This window comes from Taurulus bubalis (genome assembly GCF_910589615.1).
Source record: "Taurulus bubalis genome assembly, chromosome: 9".
Lineage (NCBI taxonomy): Eukaryota > Metazoa > Chordata > Actinopteri > Perciformes > Cottidae > Taurulus > Taurulus bubalis.
In genome coordinates this window covers 11,189,766-11,217,337 of record NC_136597.1, presented here as the reverse complement: position 1 = coordinate 11,217,337, position 27,572 = coordinate 11,189,766, and the positions used below count along the sequence as shown (strand labels likewise).

Genomic DNA, 27,572 nt, shown 5'->3' with positions numbered 1-27,572 from the left:
GGCGGCCTCCTTGCGTCTGGGTCGTCAAGGGATTTTATTTGGCCTTAGATTATCTAGTACTTTTGACAGATGTGTACGGGCCACGCACCCATGTCAGGAGAATGTCAGACACTTCTTCCGGTCCCCGTGGATTCTCGGTGAGTGGACATTGTGCTGTTGTCATCTTCTCTGCTGGCCGCCGCTGACATTTGCTGTCATCGTTTTCTGCCTCCTTTAGTCGTGTAACATTAACGTTCAGTTGGTAACGGTGTTATTATTTTTTCCTCACACTATAACTAACAAAACATGTTTTCAATGGGCAGACAGGCATGTCGCATTCCTGCCTGATTAATGAGGGTTTTATTTGACCTCAGATTGCGAGAGATCAATACGGGTCCATACATTATGAGGAAATATGCAATGCAGGCAATGCATAAGGACTTATTTTGGTCACGTAAATGTGCATAACAATGTTGCAAACCTGGACCGAAAACAATCTTGAATTTTATAGAGGTTTTGACGAGTTTGAGTTTTGGGGTTCATGTATGTCAACTGTCAGTCTCCAAGATGGTTTAATCCCACCTGCGGTTACTCTCTCGTGCAATAGTGGACCCAGTTCCTTTTATTGCAAAGTTAGATACAGTTTATTTAGAATATGTTTGAGCAACGACATAAACTCAAAGGCACTTTTAATTTGAGTTGTCTCTGTAGGAATTCACAAGTGTTACTAACAACATTAACCATAGTTCCATCCCATTCAAGTGTCCCAGTAATACCAGTAAGCCAACATGTACAAGACCAGCACCATCAATCCAAAGCAGCTAAAACAAAGTCAGTTACTCCTTTTATTGTGATTTACATGTTGGACATGATGTGTGTAGGGCTGCCCCCTCATAGTTGATCAATATACTAATCAGTCATTTTGGTTTTAGTCTTTAGTCTTTTTTTTAATGCTGAATGACTTATTTCCAAGAAACCAATGAGCACATTTCTGGTAAACACAAGATTTAAAGTGGTGCTTTAAAGTGGAAAATCAGTTCTGCAGATTTGCTGATTTAAATCAGCTATCATCATTGTCTCCTAACTTAAATGAGTGTTATTAGACTAAGAATGTATCCAGGCGAATGTTTCCAAGAAAAATACAGTTTCGGCTCAGCACTTAATTATCAGTGTTCCAGAAATAATGTTGTATGTGACATTCTTTAGCCGTTTATTCCTTCAGCTTTTCGGGGAGGACCAGTCGGTAACAACTTCTGGCTTGGCATATAGCCAGTATTCATCACCAATAATAGGCACAGTGAAAGAATTCAGGTCAGAAATAATTGGTTGTTGGGAGAAACTAGAGGACAACGTCAGGGAGATGTTGACAACAAAGCGCTATGTGAATGTTTCTTGTTTTTCTTCTTCTCTAAAATGTGTCATTTATTTATGACTTTTGGAGTGATAATGTGCTGCCCATAATTTCAGTATATTTTCGCTGCAGACAGTTTGACATGTAATAGCAGGCAAAACACTGGTGTAACTAATTGCATTACTGATGGCTCCATTCCACACTGTCAGCAAGCAAGCACAGTTACACGGTTGTTGAACTGGCACACATGAATGGAATGCAGCCATCATTAATGCTATTATATGTACCTGTGCTTTTTTTGCTATGAAATGACAAATGTCTGCTGGGAAAATAGTCTGTAACTTGTAAAGCTGTACACTTCTGTGACAAAGTATTATACACACACAGAGGAGTAATTGATGCTAAGTATGAAGTTTGATATTCATTATTCGTAATATTAATATTTTAAGCAGTTTATTTTTTTATACACACACATTAATCAAATAAACAGGCAAATAAATATGTTTAACAGTTACTGGCATTCTTACATTTCAGATTCAGAATTAAATGTAAATATTTAAGCAAACAAAATATTAATTGGATAATACTTGTCTTTCTTATACACTTACGTAGATGTTGTGACATCGTCAAATATCCAGCAGATGGCAGCAGCATGCAACACGACCAGAGACCACACAGGAGTTCAAATTTGTATGGTTTATTGACATGATTGGCAGCAAATCCAACATGGCCACTAAATGGCATAATTTGAGAAAAAAACATGTCTCAATTATTGCCTCTGACATACTTAACATTAATGCCAGCTTCAATTTGTAATTTTTTTTAATTTAGATTTACATTTTGCGTTCTTTCATTACTTCTGGGTTGAGAGGACCACTTTTCAGGCAATTTTAAAGATTACGTTTATTTACCGCTTACGGTGAAACCTGTGCCAAGCAAGCACAAGTGTACTTAAGCAGCATCATATCTCAAGGACATGGTCTTGTGTCTTCTGTTTGGATCACATCCGATGAAAAAGCTACACAATCATTTCCTTCGCTCTGCCTCCTTTGTTTGCTCTTTCTGTCCCTTGTTGTCTCTTCACCACATTCTCTTTCTATATATCATAAATGCCAGCATTATGTGAGCAGTTCACTGAGCATATCGTTCGACACTGAACAAAAGGATGTTCCTTTTTGAGTCGTGTAATGTCTGAGCAATATGCCTGACTGTTCTTGTAAAGCACTGGACTATAGCTGTAGTAAAGCAGTGATGCCTCTGGCGTCCTGGAGAGCCAGTGTCCACCACAGTGCGTGAGCCGCCAGATGAACCCTGGCTTCTGAGTGACTGCAGCTGGTGACAGTGGGGGGGCTTTCATGACCGCTCAAAGGCCCGCAAGAGTACGAGTGTCTCTGCCGCCGCTGGTGTGCAGTGTCAGCGAGGATCACAATTACACAAGCGACCTGAAGATGTTCCTCCGCCGTAGTGGCACGGGCTCTTCCTGTCGTCCCACATTTAAAGCCCAAAGGGCTCAACCAAACATTATGACTTCTAGCCATGCTACTTGATTTATTTTGACACATAGCCTAGTTTATGCTGAAAGGCGTGGATAAAGGAAAGCTCTGAATACGATTTTTATGGAAATATTTCCGCTGTAGTTTTGCTGCCTGATGAGGTAAATTGTACTATTCTCTTTCTATCCTGTAGGTGTCAGCCCAGTCAAAGTGGAAATGCCTGCACTCTCACCCACCATGGAGGAGGGAAGCATCGTTAAATGGCTGAAGAAGGAAGGTAAAAGAAACACAATACTTTATTTCCCAGCTCTCATTACTGCATGTTTCTGCTTGACTTTCTCTAACAAACCTGCTAAATATACAATTTAGCAGGTTTGTAGATTTCACAGGTTAGTCTACATTCATGTAATTTTCACAGTAACACCCTGTGCTCATCAGATGAAAAAGCTCAGTGTGTATTTCTCCCACAATGATGGACCAACTGTTGCACCAATCATTTACTCAGTGACATCACACTGCTGTAAGGCAGAGGACTGAGCACTGGAAGCACCTGAGGGCCTTTGGTGGCTAATTGGCTCAAGGAAACACTGCAGTCACAATTCATCACTGCTTAGCAACTCAGCCAGGCGCCTCAGACACACGATCATTTATCAGGAGGCAGCATACTGAATTGTGATTGGCTGCTCTGCTGTGTTGCCATGTGCTTCTGTGACTTGGGGTGAGATATGTCCACGTGTGTGTGTAAATGAGAAAGGGAAAGATATATTCTCAGGAACAAGAAAAACACATCCGGAAAGCGATCTTTCCAACTCCTAAAATGTACGACCATTTTTTAAGAAAGCCTACAAAAATAACTTATCTTGTTCATGTGATTAAACAAGATTCTGTTTTAGAAAACTAAAAGAGGTGTTTTTTGTAGTGGAGGACACCCATTGTACAGCTCTTGTGTCACATTCACAACATGGTCAAAACCATGTCAATATGTGTGTTCTCCAACACTACAAACTGACAACACCACACAACCCCCTCTCCACCGCCCACTCGCGTGTCCACCGTTGTCTTGCAACAAGTCACATGACGCAATAAAAAAAAAAACAGCCGGATCAAGTGAAAGGGAAAGAAAAACGTTTTATTTCTCTTTGGGGTACAAACAATAATGTTGTCACGGATTTATAATGACAATCTGAGCCTGTTGGTGAAGAAAAATCCCTTTTAGTGAACGGCAATTGACTGTGTAGCTGCCAAATTAATTGACATTGCAGCCCTTTCAGCATCTGCAGCTGTTTTTACACAAAGTGGCCCATCATGAGTTTTCTTCAAAACATCAAAACAATTTGAGCATCTTCCTTTTGTAGATACTTGCAGGTGATGCATGTCGCCCTGTCCCGCATACCCATGTATTCTGATTTTATTTGTTGTTGTTATGCCCATTGCCTTTCTGGGAGAGCAGAGGTGAAAGGCTTGGGGTTGCCTGTTTGATCTTTAATGTTGCACATCACACCTAAGCCCTGGGGTCATACAGTGTTAAAGCCTTGGATAAATTCATTTTTAACTCCACTACTGCTTGCTCTCATGGGCCTCGGACGTTAATGCTCCCTCTTTCAACCTTCCCCTCACCCATCCCCATCCCAGTCTTTCCTTGACCCGCCCAGCGCCTCCTTTTTCCTTCCCACTCTTTCTACCTTAAACATAGCCTATAAACCCTCTTTTTATTTTTGTTTTGTTTGAGCATTAATTCAAAGTTTTGCAAGATTCCTTTTTCATAGTACTGTCCTTGCTTTTTCTATTATCTGCTCCATGCCCATAATGCAACTTTCTCATCCTATTCTGCCAAAAGATAGAAATGTGACCAGATGTGTGATCTGCATAGCCCGTAACCTTCATTTCTTATACCTTCCCTCCTCCTCTCTTTCTAACACATGGACATATGTCACAAAAACGATTCAATCACACCGCGCGTACTCTCTCCATGAGATTGACTGCAACGGCTTAAGGCTAGACATTTCTGGGGGCTACAATATAACCAAAACACTCCTCGTCTTCAACATTGACAGATTGATTATTTTTTTTTTACTCTCCTTTTTGTCCAAGGAGACAATACGGTCCATTTGTCTGTATTATTCCACTGGAAGCCCCATTTGAGTTGTTTCACAAAACAGGTGTAAGACAAAAATGATATAAGCATGGAAAGATTGAACCGATGCCTCCTAATTGCCGTCCTCTTTCATTGCTAAGCAGATGGTAATGTATTCCAACTCTCTCATGGGGTGAACCAGTGGAACTCTACAGGAATTCTGAGAATAGGCAAAGATCTTGGCTTCTTTCAGACACGCTGTGTTTCCGTATCTCATATTCTTTACCATGAAACATTGATTTAGGCCCTTCATTCGATATGTAGGGCAAAGCCAGAGCAGATAATTTCTCGCATAACCTGTTTGCCCCATCAATGGATTTTTTTCATTTTTATGGCAACAAATGTATCCACAAAGCCACGGTAAAAGAGCACTTGTTTTGAACATTCTGCTGCTGATCATGATTCATGCATTTGCAAGCTAAAATGAGTCATTTGCTCTGTAACTAAGAGCTATGACGGGATTGGTTTTGGGAATTGGGTGCTTCAAATGCCGAATAAATGTTGTTGTTTTTTGTATGATATTGAAGTTCTTGGATGTGTTTCTTTACCTTTTTTTTTTTTCAGGGGAGGCAGTGGCAGCCGGTGATGCCCTCTGTGAGATTGAGACGGACAAGGCTGTTGTTACCATGGAGTCTAATGAGGATGGTATTATGGCAAAGATATTGGTAAGTGAGCAAAAATGCACACAAACCTCTCGAGGAGATGATTAGATACAGGAATACATGTCCAGTATACTTATCCATAAACGTGATGGGTTGAAGGAATATTAAATCGCTGTGTATTTAGGTATTGGGACCAGGATTTTAAAGTTTGCCTTTTGACAGGAGTGTCAACTTATGTGAAGTCAGCAGTTTGCCGTAATTATGTCTATGCTTTTTAAATTAGTTTATATTCACATGGACTATAATTCCTTGGTAAATTTGTGTGAATGTTTCAGGGTTTCCTCGTTGCCAATGCTAATTAGCTACACTTGTTAAATCTGCTCTTCCTATACATGACAGCAAAGCTTTGACAAGGCGTCTTTGGTGACAAATATGTAACCCCCCCCCCCCATTGTGCCGGTTGTCTGTGGGATTTTTAATAGACTGCCAAAGACGAGGAGATCCATTTTCTTTCATCGGTTCTCCACCACATGTCCGTCCCCCTGAACAGAAAGATGAAGACGTTTTATCTTCTTTTGGTGTTTGACTGATCTGTGAGAGATCTGCATACAGTACGGGGAGTGAGAAGAAGGGGGAGGATTTCCTCGCCGTTTAAGCGGATTTTTAATCTTCCTCCTTTAAACGGCAGTGAGGTGTTTTGCTATCTTCGTTCCTGTGCATGCACAGAAGCACAAACACTTCCTCCATGTCACAGAGAGCGCCTTAACTCTTAATAACGCAACATGTTCCCCTCGCCGTGCAATTTTGGACACACTCACATTCTGGTGACGCTTGAGTGGAGCAGAGTTTAATTAGCGCATGTGTCTGTTTGTTTGTGAAACCTGAACAAAAAACAATTACAGAGCCAGTCTGCACCAGCAATTGCACATCACAAATGGTCACACAGTTCATGAACAACACACAAATATTTCTTCCAAGATCAAGATGGCTAAATAAAACAATGAATTACAGGAGGGATTAGCATCAATTATAAAATATATGATTGTTTATCCCTGTTTTTCCTTTCTTTTGCCTCCATTCGTCCACATTCCCTTACTCCTTACTCCATCCTTGTCTTTGCGGCTGTGGGGATGAGGTAGTTTCCATAGCAACCACCCAAGAATTGGGGGTAGGGGCTTTTGAGCTGAAGCTGGCAGAGAAAGATGATCTGCATTAGATAAGCCCCCTAGCTATCCCCCTCTCCCTTGCTATAATATTATGAGTATAGTTAATAATAAAAACTGGAGCTCTTGGCAATATTTCAGAGATCTGTGCACCCGTATATGGCACGGGCAATGTGGCGTCCACTTTGTCTGGGTCTGAGAGTATCATGTCTTAAAAGTCTAATTGGGGCTCGCCAAGCACCCAGTCGGTTTCTAATTTAGAGGCTACAATAATGCCCTGCCCATGGCCAAATACCCGGACATGCTGCCGTAGACGTGGAGCTTCCAGTGCTCCACGGGGGTTATTTATGGGGGTCAAGTACTGCAGTGGCCCTCCACCAATTTCCAACCATGGCTCTCGGGGGTGAGAGAACAGGGGATATATTCTGCTTGTATTGGGATGTGGATGTTGGGGGTAGGAGCAGCAGCATCGAGAACACCGATTACTCTATCTCATCATACTCTCACTGTGCCGCTCTACCCTGACCCAGGGGCTTAATCTGAAAATCTGCCCTGGGTACAATCAATCATCGCCTTTGGAAAATGATACGCGTATGTTGCAGATACATACTGAAGATCCAATAGCTTTTCTGGGTTCAGATGTCTATAAAAATGAATGCCACTGAGCTCTAGATGAGAATACTGATCTAGAATTGTATGTCAATGTATTGACACGCACATCAGAAGGTAGTTGAGTGTGGATGAATTGGTGATTTAAATAATGAATTACATGGCAGAAAGGACAGATGGGTAAATAAATAGACGGATAGATTGATGAAGATATCAACACATTCTGCAGAGTTAACCTCTCAGTTTTCCATTCATCATTTTCTTCCCCCACCTCTCTTTATCTTCACACACTGCCATATGAAGGATACATTGGAACACCAACAGTAGCAGCTCTAGTGTCCTCTAAATCAATTGTTAGTATAAATGACATTCTAACCATTCAGCATTCTTAGGTTGAAGCAAAGTGGGTGAAAAGTCTAAAGTAAATAACCTGTAGATTGTTAGACAGCACAAATGCTAAATTGATTCAGTTTACAGTCCATATCTTTCTTCAAGAACGGCCAGCAGGGCATTGAGGAAAGAGGTTGGGACTAAGGTGACACATTATTGAGGAAACAGAGTGGAGTGAAATAGAAATTATGGAATAGATGAAGGGAAATTACCTTTTGATAAAAGCTCCTTGACAGTTCAAACCTGAAAGGTGTGGTTATATTGTGAGAAAGCTAAACAAACATGATGCTCAGAAGGAATGAGTTGCAGCTTGAATTGTGTTTTTTTTCTTTCTGTGAGATTTTACATTGGCCTAGCAGACTGGCATTGCTAAAATGAAGGATGTCGCTGTAATCCTCTGTGTGCGATATCTGTCATGCTCTATTGATCAGACACCGACCATGTCTTACTGCCTGAACAAGATCTATCCCTCTCTTTTTCTATCTATAAGCTTTTTAGGCTAAATACATCTTCCTTTTGACAAGTAAACCTCCTCAAACACTATGCAATCAGGGGTTGATCTGTAGTCCGATTTGTATCACGGTCCGATGCCCATTGTAACACCAACACACCTGGAATAATCACTCTTCATGGGATCTGCTGCACAAGCTTCACAGCTACATCAGCCAACACTCTTAATTGAAATGAAAAGGAATGTTGATACTCGTCCAGGCCAAGCTTATTGTAACTAAGCTGTTTACACCCTCAGGGGGCTTGTATGGCTGGCTGTATAATAACAGTTTTGAGATAAGTAGGTTAAACCTCATAAATGGTCCAGTCTGACTTTGTTATATCATTAGCATAGCTGATGGGCTCTGGAGAGGTCCCTTAAGAGCCCTATTTGTGATCTGTTAGACTTTTCACAGTGAGAATGTTGCCATAGGAAAGGCTAAAGATTGACTCTAGCACACTGACTGTTCTTCATGGTACATGGCCCACTTTTGTTAAGCATGAGAGGAAGGATGGCTGTGAGGACAGGGACATGAAGCACGGACAGAAGAGAACTGAGTAGCACAAACTGACGCTATTAACAGAGACATGAGGGAAACGTATCTAGTGATTGATCAGGCAATTCAGACGAGACTAATAATCATCTAAACAAACTACAGCAAATCAATGTCTGCATAGCGATACCTAATAACTAAGGAAAGATAATACAACAATGATATCAAAAACACTGTTTGCCCAAAGAAATAACAAACAAGTAACTATGATCATAATCTGACTACTTAATATTCACATAATATTAAACACCAATGTGTTTGGTTTAGTCATGCCTTGTGCTCGGTGATTCCAAACACTGTTTTAGAGGAACTTCATGCTGAACATTGTGAAGGTTAATGTTTGTTCTAATTTGACATGCTCCCAATGTAAATGGGATTTTACTGCTAGCTTTTCCAGAGACGCTCTTTGAGCATAAAGTGAAACCAGCTCTGCAACTCACTGCTTCATAATCCATCCCACAGGTTCCAGTGGGTTTTCTAACCATTTGATGGCAGTGTTGAGCCCCACACCTGTGTGTGTGTGTGTGTGTGTGTGTGTGTGTGTGTGTGTGTGTGTGTGTGTGTGTGTGTGTGTGTGTGTGTGTGAGATGAAACCACTGATGCAGCTTGTGATTAAAACGCAGCTTATACACTTTTGTGAGAAATGCACTTGCCTGATGGTCACAATTTGTGCACTTCTTGGGAACCGTTTTCTTATATTGCTCTGCTACACATTCTGTCAGTAAAGCCAACTGTAATGCTGTATGGTCTTCAACCTGCTACGCCAATAAGACTGTTTAAATGTAGACTGATCTAGTAGGGTCGGATAAATATTTGACAACATTTCCCTCAGGGTCAACCACCCTGGGCGGGTGGCGCTAAGGATAGTGTCAGCTGCAAAACGGCATTACATTCTCAAGCTGATAGGTCGTGTATTGTGCACCATGCTATTAAGCTGCCAGTCACTCTGTATTTGCAAATCTATTTCCTCACAGAATTTACGAACACTTTTTATTTTTGGATAGGTGCAAATCTGTTTGGATGGGTTGTCGAAATATATTCAGTGTAATTTGTTATGTTGTGTTTTCCATATTGTGTTGATAAACTGGTATCAAGATAATGTATCTTTATTCTATACTGTTCTGCTTTCTGGCAGAACTGTTGCTAGTTTGTTGCTGTTAAATGATGTCACTGGTGTGTCTGTGTCAGCACTCAACGGTGCAATGAATAAATGTAGTATATTATAGATCTGGTTTTGGTTTATCTTTAGCGGGATGTTCTCCCCTTCTGTTACACACAGATATACTGATGGCTGTCGTAACAACATATCACAGGATTGCTTGTGTCATGATACCACGGCTATTGTGGGAAGTATATTGCTTCTCTAGCATCTCTACTAAGTGTTCCACTTTACTGCAAAGTCCAATGGGGCAAGAAAGTAGAATTATCAGATGCCTTTCAATGGTAATTATTTTTATTATCTAATAAATTAATAAGTTGAACATTAAATCATAGTACCCAAATACAACCGTGTTTTGCATTGCAGTGATAACGTCCTGCCTCAACCTTTTACATTGAACTAAAGTAGACCAGAATAAGCATTAAAGTGTAGCTCTTTCTACAAGTGAGCGCAGGTGTTCATATATTCTGCTGTTCTTTTTTATTTTGATAGAGAGGGTGGAGTATGATAACTGGATTTACTAATTGCGCTTCACTTTGCCCCTATTTATTGTGAAATTAAACCTAATTGTTTTCATTTGGTCAATTGTCATACATTTACAGGTTATTACATTTTGACAAACCAGTGGTGGTGTTTTTGATTTACAACAGCAGGGCCTATTTTGCCATTTTTGGCTGTTCCGCCGTTTCTTCTTCCTTCTCTCATGATATCGAGCAACACCTTCAAGAGGCAGCTCACTAAGTGGATACCTTTTGAAAAGAGATGAAGTGTAGCAGCCCAACCCTGTCCTGTCTCTTGTGCTTGGCCTTTCATTTAAACTGATCATTATTGACTGAGGAACAACACCTAGCACAGCTTGGGGAGAGTAGCATGAGGCTTGCAGTGGATTACTCTGCAACAAGATAGTGAATCAATAGTTGACCGTATGAAAACACATCCATTCCACTCCAAGAAGCTATTCCAGCACAGCTGGGTTGTGTACGATTTGGCAAGTTAACAAGGGAAAAAATGGAAAAATGGAAATTGATGCGAAGGAGAAGGCAGTGGGATTTGTCATCTAATAATGGCTGTCAAAATGTTTTCTTTTTTAATGATCACTGGTGAACTGATTAACTTCAGGATCACTTTCACATCATCTATTTATGTTTTGTATTCTGAATAAGTCTCTCACACTCTTTATAGATGGAGGAGGGAAGTCGCAATGTGCCCCTGGGCACTCTAATTGCCCTCATGGTGGATGAAGGGCAGGACTGGAAGCAAGTGGAGATCCCTCCTGTAGAGGCTGCTACTCCACCTGCTGCAGCCGCTGCCCCGGTGGCGCCCCCTGTTGCTCCCTCTACAGTCCCTCTACCAAAACCCGCCATGTCAGGACCGTAAGTGTCGCCGTCCTTCTGTTTTGCTGCTGAAATCATACACACATATATCAATCCAATTCATAAAACCTCGACAGTGAATACAGGTTCTGTACACATACCCCCTGGCCTAATGTGACCATAATGCTGGTTCACATCTTCTGGGCAGCCATGTTTACAATTTAACACTCTTTTAATGGATTTGTGTGCAGTATAATTGTATCCCTGAATAAGCTTGATTTTTGTTTATTTGTAATGCTTGTTGTTAATAAAGTACCCACAGTATGGGTCAGCTCATTGTCATTGTGTTGTTGTGAGTGACTAGTGCAATGTTAGCATTAACACCATTTAATGCTCGTTTGAATACAGACATGAGCTGAACTAAACACCCTGAGGTATTATGATGATTTATGTTTTGTCTTTATAGTTATGTAGATATTATCAATGGATAGACAGTGGTCCTGTTGACCACCACAATTTCACTCATTGTGTGTCACTGAGTAGTGGATGGGACCGCAGAGCCAATAACGTAGATAACAAGGACAAAGATACATGGAGTCATGCTAATTTAAGGTCTTACCCCAGTCACCTCCATCTAACAAGCTGAATAGGATGATCGTCCTGTAATCGCATATTCATTATTGGATGCCTGGTGTAGCTCCCGGAAGAATTCAGTTCCACAACTTCTCTCGTTCTCTAAATTTATTTACTAAGTGATCACAAGTAAAGTAATAGGCGCTGCAGTTGCAAAAGCAGTCAGTGGTACAGCCAACACGCAGGTTGGGCAAAGAACAACTGCCCCACAAACGGAAGTGTGGCCTTTCATACACAGGTTTTCGTCACAGGTTTGTCTCGCCTTGTCCTAACATCTGATTCGCTCTATCCTGTCAAGAGGAGGAGAATCCCGTGTTCTCATCTTTTCTCACAAGACTGGAACGTGCAACGACCAGTCTGCTTCCATAATGTCAATATACTGATAACATGTGTGGGTGTTGTAGTGCAAAGCGTGGAACCTTGAGGAACATTTCTCACAGAAACTTCTCACAGACAGTATCTGTTAAACTGACCTTGCACAACCTGAACTCTAATAGACAGAAGAATGATGAAATCTCTACAGAATATAACGATTTATATTATCAGTCCTCTGTTCACATTCCAAAGTGTGTGAGAGCCTACCTACGTACCCTTGTGGACAATGAATACTCTTGTGGAATGCAAAAGAGCTGCCAGAGAACAAACAGGCCCTTCATGCAAACATTTCACGCTGAGCCCGTCCACATTTTCAGATGTGCACCTTGCTGTATCCGCTTGACGGGTAAAAGATGTGAGCGGTGGATGTGTTGTGCATAAGCCTGATTACCAGGCAATAGACACAGGAATTGGCTCTGTGAGGCAGTCAGGTCAACTAGATGGTATCTGAGCTAAGTAATAGGTCCTTTTTAAAATGTTTTGTGAGCACTCGGTCAGAGATGTCCTAAAGCTTCTTTTTTTTTTACAATTTAAGATATAAATATAGGATTTTAAAATGTTCTGTAATAAAAAAAACAAAAAACATCTGAAATTATTTTCGTCCTTTTAAAAGTAAAACATTCAAAACTATAATGTAAATACACTCTTTTCCTCTTCCAGGTTACGTCTGAGTCCAGCAGCAAGACATATCCTGGACTCCCATGGCATCGACCCAAAGTTGGCCACACCCACAGGACCAAGAGGACTGATCACCAAGGAGTGAGTATGGATGAATAGGTTTGCTTTATTTGTTTGCACAGGGAGTGATTTGTCAGCAGTCGGTGATCGTTTAGCGTTGTAATCGGTCTGAGGGCACAGATTGGGAGGGTCCCCTTGTGGCCAACATCACAACCAAGTATCTCTGAGGAAAAGAGAGCAAGAGAGGTCACAGCAACAGTGTAGGCAGTGGGAATGACAATGTGGGAGAGACGAGATAAGTGAAAAAGAGATGAGACTAAGGAGGTTAAGATTTTAGGTACTTTAATCCTGTTATGTGGCAAAGTCACACTCCAGAAAGCTGTGAACACACACACACACACACACACACACACACACACACACACACACACACACACACAGCTCTAATGGTTACCTGCTGTCAATAGGGACCTGATTGAATACTCTCGTTACCCACCTAACACCCTGCTGGGGAATCTCATTTAGCAACTCTGGTCGCCATAGCAACGCAGTCTCCAGGACCTACTGGTGACCATAGAAACGCAGACCATATGTTTTGTGAGGTGCGTGTCTTCGACAGTAAAAGGGACGTGAAGCTTCAGGAAACAAACACAGTGAAGTATTTTCCCCTCATGCATACATTTTTGTAAATATTTTTATAAACACCCATTTTATAAATCCCAGTTTTAAGTGTCTTTACCACTGAGAGACCGTCATATATGCCCTTATTCAAGCAAATTTTGAATGTATTTTCTTCTTTAATAGTAAGAAGGGAACACTGCCTGTTCTTTTGGCATTAAGCTGTAATTAATTGTCCATGTTAATGAACACGGGCATGTTCTGCACGTCAACATGATTTCTACGTTTTGAAGTTTACATTGTTTAATTAGTAATGCAGTTTTAATTATCACCAAATAATTTGATTTGGCATGCTGGCTCCGTTGCCTCTCCTTAAACCATTTGTTGAACTCAAGATTTGCATGATCGGTTCGCCAAATCACTTCCTGAAACCGAGGTGGTCTAATAAGCTCCGAAAGGAAGATAGTTGAGAGACTCTGCCGGCCGAGAGGTTGAACAAAAAACTGTGTGTCGGAGACCTTTCTGCATTTAATGATGTGCTGTTTGAAATAGTTTTGCAGGCCAAGCCACAGACTAAAATAAGTATGCATAGCTTAACTTTTAAGGCATTACCTAGTTTGGAAATGAAAAGTGTATTATTTCCTGTGGCTTTTCCTTTTGGAAAGTGCATTAGAGGGTGTTGAAAACATTACTTCAGGAATGGAAACTGACAAATGCAAATGTTTATCAGTTGGGAAAACCCGCTAATACATTAGTAATATGTAGGGTATCCAATATAATTACAAAAATAAAACATCCTTTAACATTTTCACGAACATCCAGACATAGGAGCACAGACAATTATGAATTATCAGTAATCTGTGATCTGGCGTGATGTTTTTCCCAAAGCTCTGCAGAAATCAGAGTGAGCTGTGTTATTCTCTCAGATGGCTGCTTGCTCAAAAATGCGATTAGATTGGAAATGTGTTGGCCAGTTTGTCTTCATAACAACTATGATCAAGCAAGACCTTGGCCAATGGCCATACAGGGTTTGCATGAAAGGATGTTTTTAGGAAGTGGTCTATTGAGCATAGTTTAAAAATGTATATGGGACAAATATTTGGGACATGTTCAGTAGCCAACTGATTCCAACTATTTCTGTATTGGTGTGATTAAGCCGTTCACTTTTACACAATGTCTTTTGGATATTTAGATATGTTCAATGTGATGTCCCAGAATAGCTGAACCGATAGACTTCTTCGTCGTGAGACAGAACAGTTCTGTTCTTGTTGGAAATCAAATCTCCTCGGTGAGAATAGTTTCACATAGGCTTAGCTCCTTCAAGAGAGGGGTGAAAAGACCCCACTTCCCTTCCTTTGTCCTTTGGCAGATCAGATAAAACTGAAACCAGGGAACGGTGCCCCTCCCATTCCACCCTCTGCTCTGGTGAGGCCCCTCTATAGTGGGCATGAATAGCAATAGGTCACGCAACCCAGGGATGAGATCATTGCATGTTACATAATCCACAGCAAGGTTTAAATACAGATTGGGGTTCAGAGAAACACATTTCTATGACCACCTTTTTCTCCCTTTTATCTTTCATCATTGTCATAAATAGAGATGCTATCCAAAAGGCAAGGCAAGCACAGTGATGGGTAAAGGTTTCCATGATTTGTACCTCCGCATCATGATACTGTATGACTGTACCCTGTATAAATAAATGCAGGCAAAATGCATAGGTATGTTTTAAAAAAAAAAATTTCACGTATTACATTAGTTAAAGCAAAGAAGCCCATTAACTATAAGCCGCAGCTGTTTTGGATGAGCCTTTTAGTTGGAAATATCCAAGTCTAGCATAAATGTAAATATTCAGTAATATCAAAATTATGTCTTTCTTTGCAACAAGATTAAATAACTTGTTATTTAAATACATTTTTTACTCTGCGCTTCCTACTGCATAAAAATGTAATTATTTGAATAGCAACACTCTAAAAGCAGGTTGAATATCAATGGCATATCAAAAGAGCAGTTTTGTTCGACCTTGACCAACAGAGAGGTATTTATTAACAAAGTGAGGATTTCTTGATCGCTCACTCTGGCCTGTACAGCACCAGAGCTGCACTTTAGCAGTCCATAATCAGAATACACCAAAAAACCTTCATACAGTACTTTACAAGTAAAACACAATGTAACAGTAGTATCTTATGCATCTTGCTGTTTAAAAGAAAGGACCGTTAGAAAGGAGGTACTGCTTTGTAGAGCCAGCCATATTTGTCATATTGTGTTGCTAAATTGTCTTGCATTGTTTCAAAAGCAATTCTTGCTGCAACACTTAACTGCAGAACTAACGGCTAACTTCCTTCCTGTTAAAGCGTTGATTTGGACTCATTTTCATTTTTTCTCCTTTTTGCTATGCAAATGTGTTGTAGATGTACTTACTGTGTATGGTTGATGTTCCTCGAGTGCTTTTACAAAAGTCTAAATCTTCTCTTAATGTTATTAAACAATACAGCGTAGTCCTCTTTACACTCTATTTCAGCCATAATAGGTTGTTTTAAATTTCCCAAATTTTTATTTAAGATTGTTCATATGTTATATAATTTTTTAACGTGACTGAAAAAAGGCAGACCACACACCAATCCAGTGGAGCAGCTCCCATGACGACACCACTCTTTTCCCCCCATTGTAGCCTGTCCTAGGTGGCAGTAGAAGACAAAGTTTATTCATGTGTGTGCATTTGGTGCTTTTGTGTGTGTGTGCTGCCTCGTTGCCTTTTTAATATTCTACTCGCACTCTCCCAGTCTTTCAGAGGCTCTTTTGCTTTGGCTGTCAGTAGGGGTGTGAAAAGTGCATGCCAACCAGCTACACCGACGGTATCTATAGCGTACTAGTCCAGTGTCCACTACAGGCTGCTAGTGACTTGACTTCTTCTCACTCAAGAATATGGTGTCATATACATTGCATATTAACATTTTGCTCCCTTTTTATTACTTGTAATGTTGGACAAACTTGTCACAGATATTTTGTTGTTAATTTGCTTGCTCTGTCCTCTTTTTAGAAAGCCTTAAAAGTTCAAGTCACATATAACCTCTATGCTTCACTTTCTGTTTCCTATGTGGTGGGCAGTAATCATTAATATAGTCAATGTGGTTTTCGCAGGTTAGCTGGGGGATTTCCAAGTTGCCTCAGTCCCTCCACAAACAAATACTCTTATCAGTGAGAGAGGGGGAGAGACAGAGGGAGGAGTTAGTGTGCTGGAGTAAATAAAAAGATAGAGCTCAGAGAGGGGCAAAGCTGTGGGGCCCAGACTGTTCCCGGCTACATGTTGAGGTCAGAGGCAGCTGGTCCAGACAAAAGGCTGGATGTGTGTGGGTAGGTGGACCCCAGTGCACTGAACTGGAACCAGAGAGCTTCAAGCTTGCACACCTGATACTTCCCCCTCCCACCTCTTTTGCTGCTAAGAACAAAATGAACGGGTGAAAAAAAATCCAGGGCAGATCTTTCAGTACATTTTGAATCCCTCCTTTTATTTTTATTTTTTTCCCTTTTCCCTGCCTATCAATATTCAGTGTAGTGGTCTGCAGGATCCTGACCCAAATCGAATTGTCACTTCCTCTACTACATTTATCAAACCGCTGTGACTGGACATATTATAAATATGCTGTATCTGGAAATGATGCGGTTGAAGAGTAAAATGTGCACTAATATATCTTAACTGGCCAATGTGATATCATTGATTTAAATTAAAATGTTCTTTTTTCAAAGCTTAAGGTAGAAGGAATCATTTGAGATGGCTTTGGGATGATCTGTAAGTGGGGAATTCACCCTCATCTGAGATGTAAAATGTGTTTAACTATGCAGCATAAGACATCTGGACCAATAAATCGGTCCGTGCTATTTTATTGTTGTCCTTTGGAAAAAGTTGTGTTATCCATGGCTCATCATGGCAGTGAGAAGAATAATAAAGCCAACGTTTTGAATAACCGTGTCCCTTGCTACACCTGACACCCGACCCTGCCTCGCCTTATCCTGATGGGGTTTGTTTGTGACTCGCAAATTATTCTCATGACGCCCAACCACAGGAGGATAACCGAAAGTTGCCTCTCTCTCTAAAAGCCTGACACAAATACAAACCAGATAAAACTAGCGTGATACTTATGAGCTTGGTAAATGGGAGCATGTGGGTTAATTATATATAATTGTTTTATTTTGTAACTATACCAGTTTTTTTTTTTTCATACAATTGTAATTTAATTTAAAAAGGTCAAAGTAAAAGAAAATGACACTACTTTGAATTCAGCAGTACATTTGTTTGATTTAGTGTTTCACAGTAGAAATGTAATAAGCCATTATTAATAAATTGCAGAAATTAAGAAAACATGACCAGGAAAAGTTTGCCAAAGTTTTGAAATAGCATAATATAGCTCATCTGTTTAACAGGGGCATACTGGGTGAGAATCAGTCAACAAAACAAAATGATTGTATAACAATTTTCAAATTACGGTGTAAAGTGACGCCTGCATATGTGCATTTTCTTTTTTTACTTGAACAGAGATGCATTGAATCTATTGAAGACACATCCTGTCCCCAAAGCAACCCCAGCCATGGCTGCCCTGAGTTCTGCCCCAACCCCTGCAGCTACCCCTCCGTCCCCAGGCAGCAGACCCAACATACCTCCTCTCTCTGTACCAGGGAAACCAGGAGCACCGGTGAGCACCCTGCCCACCCCTAACAAGTCATTACATCATTGTAACAAGCTTATCAATGGCATCTCTACCTTGTCAACCCCATCCATCCATCCATTTGAGTAATTGATGGCAGCTGAGATATGTCTAACAGTCACTCTTGTCCCCATTCCCTGTTGTCTCTCTCAAAATGCCCTTATCACCCTGTTCATTTACCCTCCCTCCACTTGTCTTCTTTAGGGCACTTTCACAGAGATCCCAGCCTCAAATGTTCGCCGTGTGATTGCTCAAAGACTGACGCAATCGAAGACCACCATCCCCCATGCGTATGCCTCAGTTGACTGTGACATGGCTGCCGTCATGCACCTCCGCAAAGACTTGGCCAAAGGTAAAATCACACAACTATGAGGGGGGTTCGTACACGTTAGCAATGTTCTATACTTGTACATGTTAGTGTCATGCCCTGCAGTACATCTCTGACATGTATTTGGAAGGAAACATTTCTATGAAGATGTGGATTTCCAGGTTTTCGCATGACTTGACAAAGAGAACAGTCTTATGCATTGAAAGAATGCCTGGTGCATGTCGTCTCAGGTGGATCATGTACCTCTGGTTCATACGAATAACCCCCCCAACCCACCCCACCCCAAGAATAACCTGTCATAGTGTGGGAGGGTGAGTTCACATATTGTATGGGTTATGAAGAGGGCATAAATGGCTGAATCTTTAAAACATCCATATTTGACATTGATCAGATCTGCTTTCTTCACACAGCATAGGCTGATAAGACACCCACAGTTAGTTGGTTGCCTCTGCTAGCTTGAAATGTTTCACACCAATTCATGAAGATAAGATATTTATTTGATTAATCACGCAGTGGGGAAATTGCAGGATTACAGCAGCAGACGGGTAAAGTGCACACAGACACATAGTCAAATAAAAAATAACAAGTAATATAAATAAACGGTAATAAAAACAGTAAATAATATTATTTTTTTATATATATATATATATATATATATATATATATATATATATATATATATATATATAAAAATGTATCTATATTGCACCAGTTGAAGTGATTAAAGTGACCAAAGTGATTGAAGTGTGTTTGTAGTCTACTGTGAGCTCAGCTGGTTGTGCAGCCTGACAGCAGCAGGAAGGAAGGACTTGCTTCTCCTTCACACACTGGGGATGAAACAGCCTGTGTGTGAAGGAGCTATGCAGAGCTGTCAGGGTGTCCTGCCTGGGATGGGAGGTGTTGTTCATCAAGGATGAGAGCTTAGCCATCATCCTCCTGTCTCCCACCACCTCCACCGCATCCAGTGGACACCTCAGCACGCTGCGGGCCTTCCTTACCAGCTTGTCCAGTGTCTTCCTGTCAGCTGTCTTGATACTGCTGCTTCAGAAGACCACTCCATAAAAGATGGCTGAGAGTCAAGGAAGGTCTTCAGGTGTGCTCCCTGCACTCTTTAAGACCTCAGTCTCCTCAGCAGAAAGAGTTCTGCTCTGTCCCTTTTTTATATAGTGCATGAGTGTGATCAGTCCAGTTTATTGTTTAAATGAAGCAAATTATATCAACAAAAGGTTTAGAGGTGGTCAGAATGGACGCTGTGAGATATGTGTGAAATGTCAGGTGGTGGAAAAAAGTTTGGTCCATCCATACAGTATCAGCGAGGTAGGTAGTGTATGGATAGGTTGAGCGCTTGAGTATTTGGAGAGTAAATGAAATACTAGCAGTGTCTTCGCCGTGTTTTGGAAAGCTACTTTCTCAGACTCAAAGACTTCCCTAGCAACCATCACTGAGCTAACCGCAGCGTATTGTGCAACCGCCATCAGGATGTGTGTGTGTTGAAGGTGAAGTGAGCTGTACACCACAACCAGGGAAAGGGAGCATTGTTTATTGCTCTCAACAGTCACTCTTCAGCATTCATTTAAGAAAAAAATTATCCTTAACAGCTGCTTTTCACAGACTCCTAAAATGTAATCTATGCTCACTTAGGGACATTTTTTTTTGATGAAGCAAGAGTTGTCCGTCAATTTCCTATTTTTAAACATTTAGTTCAACACACTATCACGTAATTGGCTTTATTTAGCTTAACTTTGCTTCGCTGTCAAACAACCAGTAAATCTCTCTGGGCCCTGTCTCTGTGGTGGAGGAAACGGGTCGGCCATTCCAGAGCTATTAGCTAGGTTGTGTGTGTACTCAGGGATTCTCTCCGCGGTTGTTTTTGCCGACTCTCATTGTTCAGGAGCAGAGCGATTTCACGGTTTGCTCGTTAATCATCCCGCTCACAGCATTCATAACCGTCTGCTACTGCACTAATGGACACGAGTACAAATTGGCAGTGATGCCAGGCCGAGCCCGCCTGGCCCTCTGGTGTCCCACACGGAGAGGGGAGCAGAGCAAATGCCTGTGGCTGAGTCGTATAGATCGGTGGTTCTCAACCTTTTTTCACATTTTTCAGCGGAGTACCCCCTAACCAAGGCATTTTTAGTTGAACAAAATATGTAATACACAGCGCTGTGCCATCAGTGTCTGATTTAATATAGAATATATCAAATTCAGTTCATGAACTTACCCTTATACTTATTAAATAACTATTTTTAAAGGATTTTTGATTGGATGCAAATACCACGTACACGCTGGAGTGCCTTCACGTACCCCCAGGGTACACTTGCCCACATTTAAGAGCCACTGGTCTAGAGGGATTGTTTCTGATCAGGTCAAGCTATAGGAGAGTGTAGTAACAGTTATTTGCAAGAAAACAGTGTCCACTTCACAGGTCCTGTAAAAAATATGTGACGTTATGTTCATTTGTTGCTTGAATCAGGCTCTCAAACTGTTTCTTCTTTGTCTTTTCAGAACAGATCAAAGTATCAGTTAATGATTTCATTATCAAAGCAGCTGCTGTTACACTTAAAGTAAGTATTGTTCCCCTGTTTATCTTTACTTAGTTTCCTGTCGATGTGTATATTTACAGCACACAAGGTTATTCACCTTATATTTTATATTGGATTGTTTGTCTTGTTTTTGTTCTGTTTGTCTCTGTCAAGCGTCTTTGAGCATTTGGAAAAGCGCTATATAAATTAAAAGTATTATTATTATTATTATTATTATTATTATTATTATGCCCACAAGTATCTGGTCTTTTGGTGCTTAACACAGCCTGGCCACACACACAATGATCTGAAGTTCATGCTTCAATTGATTTCCTAGGTTGTATCATTTGATCCCTCCATTTATATTTTTTCTGCAGCTTCCCTCTGTTGTGCTCGTTGCTAGCTTATTCAGATGGTGAATTAACTGGTAGCCACGCCTATAAAACGAGACTAAATGTTTACTCAACGACTGTTCATTTTGATGAAAAAAAAAAAAAAAAAAAGCATTTAATTTGGCACACTGTAGGAAGATATGTATACAATATTGCTCTAATAAGCAGCAGCTGAGAAATGTGCCTGTTTGCTGCATGTGTCACAGGAAATGTGAGGACTGTGGAACACAATTGTGTAAATGTTCTAGGTAATGTTAGTATAAAATGCTAAAGCACCACATGGCTGTCTCATAGTCTGGGTGTCCCTCATGTCCCAGAAAATACCTCTTTGGATTGGTCTCGGCACTGAACTGAGACATGGGACTCACTTGCATAACAGTGGAACATCAGTTGCCGGAAGCAACTGTACTTTCCCCCCCAGATTTGGCCTTAGTACATCAGGAAGTGGCATCTGAGGCTAATTTTTTTACTTTTTAATAAACCGATCTGCACTGGGATGTGGGTTTTTGTAAGCAGATAAAAGTCTTCAACATAAACATGTTGTTATTGAGGCTCCACCACAGCAGATTAATCAAGATCAAGATTATTCAGACATATTCATTTTAATCAGATCTGATGGCAATTTTATACATTCACCACCAAATTGTTCTTAGATTTACTGTAGTATAGTGTTTAGTTTTTTTTACTGCCATAATTATTTACCCACATGTATGCTACCAGTCATATTTTAGAAAATTACATATTTATTATTGCATCAGACTTTTATATGTTTCCCGACATGAGTAGATTAGATTAGATATTCTTTTATTAGTCTCGCAGTGGGGAAATGTTCAGGATTACAGCAGTAACGGGTGCACACAAGAGACATAGTAAAAATAAAAAAACTGTAATGTAAAAAAACTGTAATGCAAATAAAAACAGTAAAGAAATAACATGCATAAACTGTATAAGAGCACAGTGTAACCAAAGCAGGAAGTCATTTTAGCTCTAGTCTATTTATTGTTCACTGTTGTTATCCGTCAAAACCTGTGCTGACTCTGTCTTTCCATCCTAGGAGATGCCAGAAGTGAACGTGACCTGGTCTGGCGACGAACCCCGTGCACTTGATTCAGTCCACATTTCAATCGCAGTGGCAACTGACAAAGGCCTCATTACCCCCATCATCAAGGATGCTGCAGACAAAGGAGTCCAGGAGATCTCGGCTAATGCTAAGGTAACGAATACATTATATACCATTATGTTACCTTATGTTGTGAGGTACTTTGGTGTGAGAGTTACCTCTCAAAGCCCTCTTGCAAGAGTATTTTTTCCCATACTTCCTTTGCTGCCAGTAGATTATAATGTATATTAACACATGGAGTTTTGCTATTGATTTGTTCGTGGAAATAGATAAGGGAGTTGAGACTTGACTGCAGCCCAATTGTATAGGAAAACAAACTCTGGAGGCGTCTGTAGAGTTGTGCTCGTCTTCTGGCTCGAACTTTATTGCATACGGTTATTTTTTTAATATCCATCAGATCATGTTGAGTTCAAATCTCAGATCAGCTGGCAAAGATCATCTGTAGATAACTGATTAGATTTGGGATAGTTAGATTTTGGGGTTGTCTCAGCTGTCACTGGCCACAGATGGAGAACAAAGCAACAATGGTCAGCTCTTCCTGCTGCTCACAGTCAGCAGCTGGGGACAGGCATTTATTCACAAACACATAAATGTGCTCTCAAAATCTGATATTCATGTTCAGACGCGCACTCCTTGAATCGTCTCACTCTCGTCCTCATTAAAGACACAGATCAACTAGATGAATTTCTCAAGATGAGGGTATTAAACATGATATCTCTCGCCAGCAGTAACCAGGTGTAAAATGTTCTGGGCCCTTATTTAGGTCTGATTCAACAGCTGTTGGCAACAAAACATGGAAGTTTGTTGTTTTCATAAAACAGTGTTGTCAAACTTGAAGACTGCTTCTCTCTTTGGCACATTAATAGTAGTTGCAGAAGTAGAATCAGTATATGACAGTGTCTGTAGTTTGTCAGGTGGGATTCGTGTGGGAGCTTTAAGGGAATACAAGCAGTATGTCTGAGTGTTAGTGAGAGGTGAGGGATGAGTGAGTGCGTGTGTAATTATGTTTTAGACATACTTATAATCAGATTGCAGCATTTATGCCTTTTCTGCAACGTTGTAAATCCATACAAAACTGATCATGCAATAGACGTGATTGCTTCATCACAAGGGGTGTGGTCTGGACAAACACCATCGCACACTGATGGCATGACTGTCAGTGCTAACACAACTGGCTGTGAGTATTGTGCTGATGGGAATGAAGTATTTCATTACAGTTCATTACAGTTCAACACTAATTTAGAATTTGCACATTTGTTTTCCATTAATGCTTTTTGAGTGCATTATTTTTCTGTTTTTAGTATCTAATATCTTTTCAGTATTGACGTGTTGTTTTCAGTGTAGCTAGTTAGATGATAGTTGTACTATCCAGTTGTATAGATATTTTGATTTTAAGTGTCCTGTATTTTCCATTTGGATGGTGTTAGATTTATTTTGTAATGTATAATATTATAGAGCCATTATTGCAGTTCTTTAACTGACATTGTTTATTCTAATATATGTTTCATATTACCAAATACATACATTGTCTGTTACTGTTTATAATTTTGTTGTTTTCCAACAGTCCAGTGACAAATTATTATTATATAAATAAATTATTACGTGTATTGTTTGAAAATATGTTGCTTAAAACTTTATTTATACGTTTTGTTTCTAGTGAGTCGAGGTGAAATGTTTTATTCCAGAACAGTATCTGGCTTGCTTCAGGTTTTTAATCAAGTTGTCCAATTGTCTTTGAGATGCTAAAATGCAGGTGTAAATTCGAAGCTTGGATTAATAACTTATTCTGGTTTTCATCTCTGTCTGCCATGCATTTATTTGAAGGAGCAGTGACATTAGTTTGTTCCAGTGATGAGGCCCAGAGGAGTCTGCTTAATTTTTGTTTACGTATGTTGTTGTCTTTATTAAACAAGTTTGATGACTCCAAGTCAAATAATGTAACGGTTGTTAGCGATCAAATCACTGCAGGAGGACGTAGCGTCGGCCAACAGCTGCTATAAAGCATGGGCAGCAACATGGCGGACATTTTAGTCCACTTAAGCCATCAAAATGAGCTCTGCCACCCACTGCTATTCAGTTTAGTTATGCTGCTGCCTTTAGTTAATTCTCCATTTGCCAGTCCTTATTGCTCTCAAATTAAAATCAACATGTGGTTTGAATGAGGCACAGCGACGTCGCTGCTGGCTATTGATGTGATGGAGTGGAACATCAGCCTGTTTTTGCACTAAGAGCTCTTATCGCAAATGTGACAACCGTGTCTCACTGTGTCTGACAGTCCTGTGAGTCATTCTCAACTCTGTATTGGCTGTGTCCCCGCATTAACCTTTAAGTACATTCCATTTGAATAAAGTTCACGTTGAATAAATACATGGTGGCCATCCAGCAGTCTCAACAGAGGGTTGGAAAAATAAGTTCAACGATAGCTTTTTAACAGTAGCCTTGTTATTTCTGCGAGGCATTTAGTAGAAGGTGGCCTGTATTTTAAATCGGTGGTACAACACATATGTTTAGAGAATCACAGGACTGCTTCTCACAGTTAGTCTAGCCGGTGGATCACATGCATGCACACATTCCTACACCAGTTCCTACAACATAGTTTGTTCTTCATTGACGGATACGCTGGGCTTTGTCCCTCTTTTTCAAAAAGTAATGCACTATAATTCATTCACTATAACCCACATAACCCACAACACACATTTGTATGTAATCCACATAATCGTGAGCCAGGACAGACGACGTAGTAAAAAGAGCGTCTAAGTGCCCGTAGGGAGGAGGTCGGGGTTGACGGGTTGGTCTAAAAACACCAGACCTGCACCCAAGAAGAACGCTTTTTTATGTCCCGTTAGAAACTCAGAAATCAATGTTGACTTATTTGTCACGTAACTAACGCCATTTCGGTTGTTATTTTTCCCCAACATAAGTATGACACAAGTATGTTTGTTGCCTCAACATAGGGGCAGGCCCACTGATCTGTTAAGATGAGGATACGTTGCTCATTCACGCTCTGACTTCACAGAACCCGGATGCAGCAAAGTGTTTGTGTTCCTCGGCTTCCAGCTTTGTTTTTTTGTATGTCACAGTGACCGTTTGTATCTTGCATATCTGTTCTTCTCTGAAACCAAGCCGAAATGTTTAAGTGGTGTGTCATGTTTCAATAGGCACTGGCACAGAAGGCTCGAGATGGGAAACTTCTACCAGAGGAGTACCAGGGAGGCTCATTCAGGTAAACAAGACACACATGATCTCTTGGTTAAAGAAGAGGCATATGAAAAGTCATAACATTATACAACTTAATGTTATTTTCACTTCTTTCCACTTCAATTTGTTGTATAACTCCGTACATTTTTCTCAATTCAATAAGCAGACTTTTTATATGTGGGAGCGGAGGCCCTTTTATCTCTAATACTTAATTCTATCTCACAATTTCCTTTGGAGCTCAGCGTTAAGATAGCCTTCATAAATTTCCCCTATTATGACTTAGATCCAGTTTCACAGATAGTCAATATATTATGCATATTCTACATTTCATGCGGCCTGAACTGAATGAGGTCTTGGGCGACAAGTACCATCAGTTACTGTACCATCAATTGCAGAGAATTGAATGGGAGGCTTTTCAACTCATTAGACTTAATGGTGTCATTTAGACATATATGGGGTTTCTGTGTCAGGCAGGAGCGATGAATTCCTATGGAGATGCAGCCCTCTTTGTTCTCCTGGGGATATATGTGTAGGTCTTTCCTCTATCCGTTCTTCCATCTCCATGAGCTACAATTCTCATTAATGCAAACGGCAAACTGCCCTCGGGTCAGTCTTGCTCACGATACTCACTTGGAGGCCGGTGCTGCTGTAATAATCTGAACTGATCAGTGTTCTGTGTTGTAAAATAAGATCTTAAAAGCCAATTATATTAACTTAACACAATTGTGTAAATTCACCCTATTCACTCTAAAAGATAATGTTCTTTTTTTGCATCAAGAAGCTGGTTTTAGAGCGACCGTTATGGCGGCTTAGTTGATTTTTTATGCATTTCCTCTCGTGCTGAGCTTGACTAACGATGTAATATGTGTTCTGTCTCTTCTTTCGTCCCGTCCCTTCCTCCATCCGTTCTCCTTTTCTTTCATCTGCAGTATATCTAACCTGGGGATGTTCGGTATCAGTGGCTTCAGCGCCGTGATCAACCCTCCTCAGGCTTGTATCCTGGCTGTCGGGACCTCCAGGTCCGAGCTGCGACTGCGCGAGGATGATCAGACCCTGTACACCCAGCAGCTCATGACAGTTACGCTGTCCAGTGACGGACGGCTGGTGGATGACGAATTAGCCTCACGGTTTCTAGATAAATTCCGCAGCAACCTAGAAAAACCGCAACGCATGGCCCTTGCCTGAAATACAAAGAGATATCTGTATGAAAGGGACTTGAAGGAAGAAAGCGACAAAGCAAGAAACACCTGCATGACAAAGCCTGTCTTGTGCTTTCACAAGCAGAGAGCTATTAAAAAGTTGTTTCCTGTTAATGCTTCGATTAAGGCTTACAAAAGTAGTTGTGTGCATAGTAAAAACTTGATTTTGTGGCTTGCTTCTGACGGATAATCACCAGGCTTTGCGATGGAGCGGTTAAACTGGGCTTCTGCTAGAGAGGAAGAGGATGTAGCAGTGGTGCCAAATATAAACAGAAGTTGGATAGCGGGGTGCATCCCACATAATGTAAAAGCGGTGGTTGTTCTATCACACCGGAAAATTGTATATATGTGAAGTGATTATTCCACTTTAAGTTCTATTTTTCAGTCCCAGTGCATCTAGTCTGTGTCACTATTAATATGTCCAAGTGTTACTGTAAAAAAAAAAAGGTATTTATCACTTAATAACTTATTTCAACAGATCCTGTGACATCCCTAAAAACAAATTTCCTAAATCCATGTGTATACTAAACAATAAGGTTTTTGGTTTCCTTAAATAAAACACATTTTACAACC

At 40.5% G+C, this 27,572-nt stretch overlaps 1 protein-coding gene across 1 annotated transcript; it reads left to right on the top strand.

The window, feature by feature from the left end:
• pdhx (pyruvate dehydrogenase complex component X) lies at nt 1-27,572 on the top strand. The gene is made up of 11 exons (XM_079223639.1): nt 1-137; nt 3,017-3,100; nt 5,522-5,622; nt 11,106-11,296; nt 12,905-13,003; nt 18,072-18,228; nt 18,445-18,592; nt 21,074-21,132; nt 22,537-22,695; nt 25,761-25,825; nt 26,730-27,572. The coding sequence occupies exons 2-11, from the start codon at nt 3,040-3,042 to the stop codon at nt 26,983-26,985; spliced, it is 1,296 nt and encodes a 431-aa protein (XP_079079765.1). The 5' UTR covers nt 1-137; nt 3,017-3,039; the 3' UTR covers nt 26,986-27,572.

What these genes read in the sequence shown, in the direction of transcription:
- pdhx (XM_079223639.1), top strand. Translation starts at nt 3,040, where the DNA reads ATGCCTGCACTCTCACCCACCATGGAGGAGGGAAGCATCGTTAAATGG. An exon ending in CAGGGAAACCAGGAGCACCG is followed by an intron (nt 18,229 to 18,444) that starts GTGAGCACCCTG and finishes TGTCTTCTTTAG; the next exon opens with GGCACTTTCACAGAGATCCC. An exon ending in CCGCAAAGACTTGGCCAAAG is followed by an intron (nt 18,593 to 21,073) that starts GTAAAATCACAC and finishes TTGTCTTTTCAG; the next exon opens with AACAGATCAAAGTATCAGTT.